The sequence below is a fragment of the Sapajus apella genome, unplaced genomic scaffold (genome assembly GCF_009761245.1).
Source record: "Sapajus apella isolate SASKATOON/1434 unplaced genomic scaffold, GSC_monkey_1.0 scaffold58, whole genome shotgun sequence".
Lineage (NCBI taxonomy): Eukaryota > Metazoa > Chordata > Mammalia > Primates > Cebidae > Sapajus > Sapajus apella.
In genome coordinates this window covers 2,617,954-2,630,399 of record NW_022436998.1, presented here as the reverse complement: position 1 = coordinate 2,630,399, position 12,446 = coordinate 2,617,954, and the positions used below count along the sequence as shown (strand labels likewise).

The 12,446-nt window shown below is 41.5% G+C and overlaps 1 protein-coding gene across 1 annotated transcript in view; it reads left to right on the top strand.

Annotated features, from left to right (window-relative positions):
* Nucleotides 1–10,327: 10,327 nt before the first annotated feature.
* Nucleotides 10,328–12,446, top strand: part of LOC116528413 (nucleolar and spindle-associated protein 1-like) — a 29,273-nt gene continuing 27,154 nt past the window's right edge. The window contains 2 exon segments of the mRNA XM_032245649.1: nt 10,328–10,506; nt 11,659–11,853. Of these exon segments, the coding sequence (XP_032101540.1) occupies nt 10,328–10,506; nt 11,659–11,853 (374 nt within the window).

Below are 12,446 nucleotides of genomic sequence, written 5' to 3'. Positions count from 1 at the left end.
CAGAACTTCCGGCTTGCTTTGCATGCAGTCCTCAGGCAGACAGGCACAGGTGTTTGCAGTAAGCACGCTTCGGTGTTTAGATGTGAATGCCGAGAAGATCTGAGTGGGGCATCTACATATCATACTACTATGAAAAATTACTACTACTAAGAAAAAGTCAAACCCCCCTATCCTATCTTAAAAAGCATTGCCTACCATTCCTACCTGATCCCCATTCTCCCTCTCACCCACTAGGACCCAGGCATGCCTTAGCCTCCAGAGTGGTTAGAACCACAAGGCATGTGCCACCATGTCCAGCTTATTTTTTTATTTTTTATTTTTTTTAGAGACAGGGTCTCACTGTGTTGCCCAGGCTGGCCTGAAACTCCTGGCCTCAATCAGTCCTCCCACTTCAGCTTTCTGAGTAGTGTGGACTCTAGCCATGAGACACCTTGCCTGGTGTTGGCTCCTTTCTTACATTCAAATTTTTGCTCACAAGTTATCTTTTCAGAGCTGTCTTCCCTGAGCACCCTGTCGAAAGTAGCCTCCAACTTGTTAACTGTAACGTCATTCCATTTTAATTCTATGCATATCACTTATCATACTGCATGATTTTTGATAATTTATACACTTGCTTGTCTATCATCTGCTTCTCCCACCAGTATAAAATCTGTGTGAGAGTAAGAACCTTGTTTATCTTGTCATAGCTATAAACCCCTGAGCTTATAAAAGGAAAGAATACATATTTGTTAAATGAATGAATAAATGAATAGTTGAATGAACATACTATAATTTGCAAATAAAATAAGTTGCAAATAAAAAAGTTAAGGTGGAAACAACCCAAATGTCCATCAACTGATGCATGGATAAACAAGAGATGAGATATACAACAATAAAATATGATTCAGCCTTAAAAATGAAGGAAAGGCCGGGCACGGTGGCTCACGCCTGTATCCCAGCACTTTGGGAGACCGGGGTGGGTGAATCACCTGAGGTCAGGAGTTCAAGACCAGCCAGGACAACATGGTGAAACCCCATGTCTATTAAAAATACAAATATTAGCTGGTCATGGTGGCGGGAGCCTATAATCCCAGCTACTCAGGAGGCTGAGGCAGAAGAATCACTTGAACCCAGGAGGTAGAGGCTGCAGTAAGCTGAGATAGCGCCACTGCACTCCAGCCTAGGTGACATAGTGAGACTCCATCTAAAAATAAAAAGGAAGAAAATTCTGACACATGCTACAACATAGATGAACCTTGAAGACATTATGCTAGGTTAAAGAAGCCAGTCACAAAATGACAAATATATGATTTCATATATAATTTGCAAATAACATACTATAATTTGTAAATAAAATAAGTTACAAATAAAAAAGTTAAGGTGGAAGCAACCCAAGTGTCCATGCATCAATTGATGCATGGATAAACAAGAGATGAAATATACAACAATAAAATGTGAGGTAATTAGAGAAGTCAGATTCATAGAGACAGGAAGATGAATGGTGGTTATCACAGGCTGGAGGGAGGTGAGAATAGGGAATTCGTGTTTCATTGGTACAGAGTTTCAGTTGGGGAAAAGGGAAAACTAGAGAGGGATGGTGATGACAACTGCATAACAGTGTGAATGTACTTAATACCACAGAACTATATCTTTCTAAATGGTAAAAAAATGGTAATTTTTATGTATTGTATTAGTCAATTTTCACACTGCTATAAAGAACTACCTAAGACTGGGTAATTTATGAAGAAAATAGGTTTAATTGACTCACAGCTCCACATGGCTGGGGAAGCCTCAGGAAACTTACAGTCATGGTGAAAGGCAAAGGGGGAAGCAAGGCATGTCTTCTCATGGTGACAGGAGAGAAAGAGAGAGTGAAGGGGGAAGGGTCACACACTTTTAAACCATCAGATCTCATGAGAACTCACTCACTATTACAAGAATAGCAAGACAGCAGACAGCAAGTCTGTACTCATGATTCAATCACCTCCCCCCATGCCCCTCCTCTCACACACCGGGATTACAATTTGACATGAGATTTGGGTGGAGACACAGAGCCAAACCATATCGTGTATATTTAACCAAATTTTTTTTTTCTTTTTTTGAGATGGAGTTTCGCTCTTGTTACCCAGGCTGGAGTGCAATGGCGCGATCTCGGCTCACCACAACCTCCGCCTCCTGGGTTCAGGCAATTCTCCTGCCTCAGCCTCCTGAGTAGCTGGGATTACAGGCACGCGCCACCATGCCCAGCTAATTTTTTGTATTTTTAGTAGAGACAGGGTTTCACCATGTTGACCAGGATTGTCTCGATCTCTTGACCTCGTGATCCACCCACCTTGGCCTCCCAAAGTGCTAGGTTTACAGGTGTGAGCCACCATGCCCAACCAATTTTTGAATTTTTAATAGAGAGAGGGTTTCACCATGTTGGCCAGGCTGGTCTCAAACACCTGACCTCAGGGGATCCACCTGCCTCAGCCTCCCAAACTGCTGGGGTTACAGGCATGAGCCACCATGCCTGGCCAGAAATTATATTATAAAACTTCTATAAAGTAGTCTCCTCATCTGTAAAGTGAGAATAATAATAGTATCCACCCTGTAGCTTTATTCTAATAATGTAGGTGTTCCTGAATTTATAAATTTTATGACTTATTAACATGTCAAAGGAATTTTGGGAAATGCTATTAGATTGACATTATTTTTGGTCAAATAGGATCAAAAACAAAACACAAAACTTTAATTCACTCTGACCATCACTTTATAAAATAAAAGGATTTTAATGTAAAACAATCTAGAAAATGAACAATCTCAATGTAAAGAACATTAAAAATATGTTTTTTGAAATAAAAAATAAATTTTTTGAAAACTTTCACTGTTAATAATTATAGCATAGGTAATTTGGACCAACCCTACTGATGAGGATAAGTAGAAAAGCTAAACAAGGCCGGGCGCAGTGGCTCAAGCCTGTAATTCCAACACTTTGGGAGGCCGAGGCAGGTGGATCATGAGGGCAAGAGATCGAGACCATCCTGGTCAACATGGTGAAACCCCGTCTCTACTAAAAATACAAAAAATTAGCTGGGCATGGTGGTGCGTGCCTGTAATCCCAGCTACACAGGAGGCTGAGGCAGGAGAATTGCCTGAACCCAGGAGGCGGAGGTTGCGGTGAGCCGAGATCGCGCCATTGCACTCCAGCCTGGGTAACATGAGTGAAACTCTGTCTCAAAAAAAAAAATAAATAAATAAATAAATAAAAAAAATAAAATAAAATAAAAGCTAAACAAAATATACTTTTAAAAAAATCTGTGTATAGACATTAGAAAGGCATAGAGATCATGAAGAAATACCTGTACAAGATCCAAGAAAAGAAGGAAATCCAGAAAGGTAATTCTGGCACTCAGGGTGTTTGTGGAATCTGGAAGAAGTGATTGAGCAAATGATCTCTTCTTTTAACAGTCTTTTGGGGGTAAGGGAATAAAAGTTGAAAGGTAAGACCTGAAAAAGTGATTGGCTAATCCCTCCCACTACTGTCTCTTTGTGTAAAGATTTTGAGGGGCTACACCTTTGGTGTAAAGGTGAACTTTAGGCTTTCTCTGCCCAGCTTTGAATGGTGTCAGTTCAAGAAATTGGATTAGAGTAAGCCTAGATTGCTAGTGCCCCTAAGCACCTGGAATAAGCAAATATAAACCCTCTCTAGAGGAAGATAATACCATATACCTTAAAATAATTTTACAAATAGTTTTACAAACACAACATGTGACACACGATAAAAAAATAACCAGACATGTTGGGCGTGGTGGCTCACACCTGTAATCCCAGCACTTTGGGAAGCATAGACGGGTGGATCACCTGAGGTCAGGAGTTCAAGACCAGCCTGACCAATGTAGAGAAACCTCGTCTCTACTAAAAATACAAAATTATCCAGGTGTGGTGGTACATGCCTGTAATCCCAGCTACTAGGGAGGCTGAGGCAGGAGAATCGCTTGAACCTGGGAGGCGGACGTTGCAGTGAACTGAGATCGTGCCATTGTACTCCAGCTTGGGCAACAAGAACAAAACTCTGTCTCAAAATACAAACAAACAAACAAACAAAAACACACACAAAAAAACAGATACAAATGGAGACAAGGCAACACAAAATAAATTAAAAGAAACAACAGATAATAGAACAGTCCCATATAGACTCTAGATATTGAAATTACTGAACACAGACTTTAAATTAACTATGCTTTGAACATTAGAAAGGCATAGAGATCATGAAGAACTACTGGTATGAGATCCAAGAAAAGAAGGAAATCCAGAAAGGTAATTCTGGCACTTAGGGTTGGTCCATAACATTGAGCACAGGCTTAGTGTTCAATGCAAAAATGACAAGATTGAGAATTTGGCAGAGATCTGAAAACCATAATAAAGGACTTAGTAGATCTGAAAAGTAATCAAATAGAAAACTTAGAACTGAAAAATACAGTAACCCAAATTATTAATACCACTGATAGGTTTTATAAAAGAAGAGAGACTGTTGAAGGGAAAATTAGTAAAGTAAAGGAATGTCACTGAAAATGATCTGGAATGAAACATAAAAAATTCAGAAAGGATAGAAAATACGGAAGAGAGAGTAGGAGACACAAAAGGATGAGAAGGTCTAACATACATACATTTGGAATCCCCGAAGTAGAGTAAGGGGAGATGAGGCAGAAGTAGTTATTTGGAGTTGAAGGCTGAGAATTTTCCTAAACTGATAAAATCATCAAGTCACAGATTTAACCCCAAACAGGTAAATATAAAGAAACTCACCTGGATTCTTCACAGTAAATCTGCTAAAAACCAAAGATAAGATATCTTAGTCAGTTTTGTGCTACTGTAACAGAATACCTCAAAGTGGGTAGTTTATGAAGAAACGAGATTTATTTCTTACAATTTTGGAGGCTGGGAAGTCCGAGACTGAATAGCCCACAGGACTTTTGTGCTGTGTCATCCTATGGTGGAAAGCAGAAAGACAAGAGAGTGCGAGAGCAAGAGAGCACTTTGCTCTCACTTTTACAACCCTTCTCATGCTAATGACATTCATCCATTCATTGTCTTTATGACTTAATCATCTCTTAAAGGTTCCACCTTGAGTGTAAATTAGTTCAACCATTGTGGAAGACAGTGTGGCAATTCCTCAAGGACCTAGAAATAGAAATTCCATTTGACCCAGCAATCCTGTTACTGGGTATATATCCAAAGGATTATAAATCGTTCTACTATAAGGACACAGGCACACGAATGTTCATTGCAGCACAGTTTACAATAGCAAATACCTGGAACCAACCCAAATGCCCATCGATGATAGACTGGACAGGGAAAATGTGGCACATATACACCATGGAATATTATGCAGCCATCAAAAACGATGAGTTCATGTCCTTTGTAAGGAAATGGATGAACCTGGAAACCATCATTCTCAGCAAACTGACACAAGAGCAGAAAATCAAACACCGCATGTTCTCACTCATAGGTGGGTGTTGAACAATGAGAACACATGGACACAGGGAGGGGAGCACTACACACTGGGGTCTGTTGGGGGAAAATAGGGGAGGGACAGCAGGGGGTGGGGAGTTGGGGAGAGATAGCATGGGGAGAAATGCCAGATATAGGTGAAGGGGAGGAAGGCAGCAAATTACACTGCCACGTGTGTACCTATGCAACAATCTTGCATGTTCTTCACATGTACTCCAAAACCTAAAATGCAATAAAAATAAATAAATAAATAAAATAATTTAAAAAAAAAAGAAAAAAAAAAGGTTCCACTACTCAACACTATTGCATGGGGTATTAAATTTCCAACACATAAACTTTGGGGGACACATTCAAACCATAGCACAAAACAAAATCTTAAAAACAGCCAGAGAGGCTGGGGTCAGTGGCTCATGCCTGTAATCCTAGCACTTTGAAAGGCTGAGGCCAGAGGTTCACTTGAGCCCAGGAGTTCAAGACCAGCCTGGGCAACACGGTAAAACCCCATCTCTACAAAAAATACAAATCAGCCAGGCGTGGTGGCAGGCCCCTATACTCCCAGCTACTTGGGATGCTGAGGTGGAAGGATCACCTGAGCCTGGGAGGTTGAGGCTATGATAAGCTGTGATCATGCCACTGCACTCCAGCCTGGGTGACAGAGTGAGACCCTGTCTCAAAGAAAAAAAAACACAAAACGAAAAACAAAAACAGAAAACAAAAAACAGAAAGAAAGCAACAGTTAAACTAACACTAAACTTCTCAAAAGATATAATGAATGCCTTAACAACAGAAACATTGGCAGGCAGAAAACAATGGGATTATATATTTAATGCAGTGAAGAAAAATAACTGCCAACCTACTATTCTAAAGCCAGGAACATATCATTTAAGAAGGATAACCAAAGTTAAGAAAATGTATCATCAGCAGATTACATGGAAGGAAGTATAAAAGAGTGTTCTCCAGACGGAAGAAAAATAATCCACACAGAAGGTTAGAGATTTAAGAAGTTAGAAAAAAGCCAAATATGGCGTAAATCTAAATGCGCATTACTCATATAAAAAATTGTAATAACTAGGGAGGCTCAAAATGTAGAGTTAAAATACAAAATCATGGTATAACATAATGGAGGAGTGATTAATAGGAAATGGATGAAAGTGTCAAATAACACTAGAACCTGACAAATCAAGGATGAGTGTTATGATCTCTAGGTGTAATGGTCTGAATGTTTGTGTCCCCCCAAAATTCATGTTGACACCTAATCACCAGTGCGATTGGTATTAGGAGGTGAGGCCTTTGGAAGGTGATCAGATCATGAAGATGGAGCCATCATGAATGGGAGTAGTAGCCTTATGAAGGTGACCTGAGAGTGACCCCTTACCTCTCCACCACGTGAAGACATGTGAGGAGATACCATCCATGAGCCAAAAGGCAGGCGCTCACCAGTCATCAAATCCACTAGCACTTGGTCTAGCCTCCAGAACTGTAAGAAGTAGGTTTGCATATAAGCTACCCAGTTTATGACATTTTGTTATAGCAGCCTGAACAGACTAATGCACTAGGAGGGACCCTAAAAATTAATATAGTGTACATATCTACAAACTAATGGTGCATGGGTAGAATAATAAAACAATATTTTATTAATCTGAAAGAAGACAAAAGGAATGTAAATCAGGTAGAACAATTCAGAATGCAAATTATAAGATGGCAGCTTTCAACCCACATAAACTAGTAGTTAAGCTAAATGTAAACAGAAAAAGTGTCCAATTAAAAGAAAATCATCAAATTAAAAAAATCCTGGCCAGGCACAGTGGCTCATGCCTGTAATCTCAGTACTTTGGGAGGCAGAAGTGGGCAGATCATGAGGTCAAGAGATCAAGACCATCCTGGCCAACATGGTGAAACCCCCGTCCCTACTAAATATACAAAAATTAGCTGGGCATGGTGGTATGTGCCTGTAATCCCAGCTACTCAGGAGGCTGAGGCAGACGGAGGTTGCAGTGAGCCAAGATCATGCCACTGCACTCCAGCCTAGCAACAGAGCAAGACTCTGTCTCAAAAAAACAAAACAAAACAAAACAAAAACCAAACCAATATCTACATATTGCTATATATTAGGCATATATAAAATATAAGGGAGAAGTCCTGTTGGACATTGGTAATGGCCAGAGTATAAAGTAGGAGGACGTTGTGTTCATATTTTCTAAGTAGGAATAAACAAAATGTAGTACTAGGTAACTTTGTTAAGCATTTACTAAATAACTAGACTAAGCATTTTATGTGTTTTTTTCTCAATTATCAATGTCCAGCAGGTTTTCTTCATTGGCTTTCTCAAGAGCAGTCACACCAAAGGCAGTGTGACCAGGGATAGCAGGGGTTAGTACCACACTCTAGGAGAGCTTTGGCACAGTTGCTCCCAAATCCAAGAGGTGTGAAGTTTTTGTTTTTTAAAGCAAAAACTTTGAAGCCATAACTCTGATATTTTGTCCAGACAAACCCTCCTCTCCACCCTTAGCCTGCCAACCTTCACTCTCAAACTCAGTCAAAATTTTTAATGTGGAGGTCGAGACCCAAAGGACATCATGTTGACTTTATAGTCAAGAAATGGAAAGAGGATAAGCTTTAGAGTCTGGGAATTTATCCGAACTTTGCTCCTGCCAGCTGTGTGACCTTGGGCAAGTCAACCAACCCACCTAAACTCAATTTCTTCCATAAAGTTGAGGTTACCCTACCTCAACTTACTTCATAGGTGGTGTTGGGATTACTGTGAATGAAAGCTCTTCTAGGCCAGGAGAAGTGGCTTACACTTGTAATCCCAGCACTTTGGGAGGCCAAGGCAGGCGGATCACCTGAGGTCAGGAGTTCAAGACCAGCCCGGCCAACATGGAGAAACCCTATCTCTATTAAAAATACAAAAATTAGCAGGGCATGGTGGCACATGTCTATAATTCTAGCTACTCCAGAGGCTGAGGCAGAAGAATCGCTTGAACCTGGGAGATGGAGGTTGTGATGAGCTGATATTGCACCATTGCACTCCAGCTTGGGCAACAAGAGCAAAACTCCATCTCAAAAAAAAAAAATTCTTTAGTCTTCCACATGGAACGCTCCCTCTCTGAATGCCGCATTCATGTAAGCCAGAACTTAAAGCCTCAACTCTGAGATCACTTAGTCCAACATCTGTTTTGCAGATGAGGAAATGGAGGCACAGATATCAGCTGTGTGATCTTGGGCAAATTGCTTAATGTCTCTGGTCTCAGTTTTCTCATCTATAAAATGGAGCTGGTAATCCTAGCCTGGCATCATTTTTGTGAAGACTGAATGAAGAAGCGTGTGTCTGATACTGGTACTTGGTAGTCATTCAATGCATCGTGGTAGCTACTTATTTTTTAAGTGAATATTCTTATTTTGTGTGGCATTTGAGAGGTCATTCTGTGCCAAGGTATTGAGAGCTGGCAGGCTGCAGCCATTTGGTCACAAACCTTAGAGTTGGTGTGTTGTCCTGGGGAGACCTTCCTCACGGGGTCAGGGAGAGTTCAGTGAACTCGAAAAGAAGCGTGATTTTAGACGCTCCAAGGTACATCCACTCATCTCCTCTCCACTCCCTCTGCCTGTTATTAAACTGGTAGTTTTTACAACATCAATAAAGAACTTTCCTACCCAATTACCCCAGACAATAGGCTGAAAAGCAGTTTCGACTATGAAAACTTCGAGTTGGGTTCATTTAGATTGTTTTGCTGTGTCAAATCCTCACTTGAGTTCAAAAGTTCAGCTGAACCATGAACTTTGTAATTTCACAGCAGGCTGTTCTACAAATATAGGGGAAAGTGAATAAACATACAATATTTAAGGTGGGCTTGCCACGTCGTATATAATATAGTTAGGAACGGTTGTAGGTAAAACAGCCCTTAATTTCCAGAGCACAGTGACGTATCAAAAAGAAAGAGGGAAACAAAATTAAACCAAACTGTTCCTTGAGTTACCTGACCTCTGAGGCTTCCAAGGGAATGCACATTCAGTGACTAATCATTAGTGGACAAACTAAAGCTAACTAATCTTCTTAATAAATTGTGAAGTCTTGTATACCTCTTGGTTTTAGTGGTGGCTTTTCTGCCTGTCTGGACCAGGCAGCATATCAAAACAAAAGGGTCATGACTTTATGTATTTGTTAAAGTAAGAATCCACGTTCTCATATAACTCAGGCTTGATTTGACCTGGTTACACAAGTGTAGGTGGAGTGAAAGTTTCATAGGAATGAGAATAATGCTGCTTTTTCAGTTGTCTGTTAATAAATACATATACACTCAAATTCAGTTCAAGAGCCCCTCATGTTGTAAGCCTTGTGTTTGCAGCTTTAGGTTTGGGGCTAAAGCAAACATGATAACAAGCCTCCTTGGGTTAGGATGCCTTTCAGCTTGAACGCAGTGAAATCCTCAATACCGTGGAATGAGATTTCACATTGCATCAACTTATTATTCTTTGATTCTTACAAACAAATGTGTTTCTCATTGGATTTTAGGTTGCAGTGTGTAAAAGCAAAGGGACAACTTTGAGGCAGACAATCTGGGACAAGTGGAGTCACTCCAAGCAAGGTGTTTTTATATGGCAGCTGTTTATCCCCCTTTGTTTACCAAGGGGTTGGTCTGCAGGGTCATGAGAAGAAAGCTATGCTTGGTCATTTGTGGAAGCAGAGAGGAAGGGACGGGGTGAGAAGGTCAAGTCCTGTGAAAGATGGTTCTTCATGAGTTAAATGAGACTGGCTTTTCCAAAGCAGTTTCATCCTGCCCTGACTTTTATCTCAAAGTTGCCCAAATTTTAGCTCTAGCCAGCTTAGGAGACTTTTTAGCAAAATCCCCCAGCAGAGATGGTCCAAGGCTATCCCATTGTCCTGAATGGTGTGTTTTTCCATACAGGAAGGTCTTCTTCAGTTCAGTCAAGAATTGATGAGATTTTTCATTTTTTTCCAGACGTAAATCATCACAATAAATTTGATGCCTCCAACCAAGAACTGAGAACCATGACGATAAAGGGGAAAAGTGTGGGGTGAAGACTGTGAAATTTGGTTGACCTAGTTAAAGGTGGTCTGTCTTCCCGGTGGGGTTGTGAGGCTGGAAGGAAAAACAAGGTTCACTGCTTTTGTGGCTGGCTGAACTGGGCTGCCCAGATTTTACGGCTCTGTTTCTGGTTGACCTGCCCTGTATAGTGGCTGCGTGTCTCTTGATGAGGCCAGGACAGGAGGGGAGTTGGTGGCATTCTTTTAAAGAGCTTGTAAGATAGTGAATAATGACAGGAGTTTTTGTTCACTCATAAAGCATTTATGGAGAACCCACTTCAGGGGAATGATGGCTGGGTATCTGTTGTGGGGGGGTCGGGCGGGAAGTGAGAGAGACTTCTGTGGGGACACATCAAGAGAGGAAAGCTAGGAATGGAAATGGAAGCTGCGGTCTGCTCTCCACCCTTTGGTCATAGCTGTAGGACAGTGAGAAGGGGACGTGGATTTTCAAGGGACAAAAGTGCACATGGCAGTGACTCTAGAATAACAGGCAGATGTATGGGAAAATGACAGAAACAAGACTTCTGAGAGGGTCAGGCTAAGAAGGTCCCATTCAGTTTAGGCAGGGCTGACTGTAGAGAGAGAGAGAGAGAGAGAGTGAGAGAGAGAGAGGAGAGTGTGTGTGTGTGTGTGTGTGTGTGTGTGTGTGTGTGTGTGTGTGTGTATAGTGGAGACTGGCAGAGAAGACTGCATTTCAATGCAAAAATGTCCAACATCCCACTCACCATGGATTTGTGCTGTGTCCCACTGACTTCCTGTCTCCCAGGACAGCCTGGGGCTTCTCAAATCCATCCCAGAGGATGGAAGCCCAGACCCAAGCAGTCTTCCTGGTGGCCTGAGGCTACCCACAAAGGTAGCCAGTGGGATTTCACTCTGCATTAGTTTTTAGGACTCCTAGCAGCTGTCTAGAGGGAACCCTAACTAGCAGTTACCTGTCAATTTCTTTGTACCAACATTCTTATGTATATATGTATTAGCTCTAATCCTTAAACAGTCTTTCAAGGTAGGCTAGAGCTATAATTTATGACTGAGGAAACTGAGGCCCAGAGGTTAAATGACTTAACTGGTTACACCTGTCTAGAAGGTAGCAGGGATAGTCTGGGAGCCAATTCCTCTGACGTTAGGCCTTCCTTTACCTTAAGGGGAGAAGATTCAACTGTGTCTTTGGATGGTGGGGACAGGAATGGCTACCTTGATGGGTACCCTCAGGCCACCAGGAAGACTGCTTGGGTCTGTACTTCCGTGCTTGGGGATGAACTTGAGAAGCTCCAGGTGTCCTGGGTGACATCCTTGGCCAGGTGCTCGCAGTATCCCTTCTACAGTCACCACAGGACAAGGTTTTTAACCTAGGTTCCTGTCCAACAGGGCTTTGTAAAAAGGAATAAAGCTTTACTTTATTTTATTTTATTTTTGAGACAAAGTTTCGCTCTTGTTGCTCAGGCTAGAGTGCACGATCTCAGCTCACTACAGCCTTCACCTCCTAGGTTCAAGTGATTCTCCTGCCTCAGCCTCTCAGGTAGCTGGGATTACAGATGCCCACCACCATGCCTGGGCATTGTATTTTTTAAAAATACAAAATTTTTGTATTTTCAGTAGAGACAGAGTTTCTCCATGTTGGTCAGGCTATTCTCAAACTCCCTACCTCAGGTTATCTACCCACCTTGGTCTCCCAAACTGTTGGGATTACAGGCATGAGCCACCACGCCCAGCCAAAGCTCTTTTTAAATTGACTAAGTCCAGGATAGTTTGAGTGGACTGTCAGTGATAAGAAAAGCAGGAGGAAAAATCAGGCTCAATTTGCTATGTGCTTTTCAACTTCTGTTTCATTCTCAGGAGCATTAGCCTGCCCATGGTGGTGCTGAGGGCAGTGGTGCCAGGTAACTATGTTTGGATCATGGCATCTGTCCTCCAAATTAGAACTGATTGGATG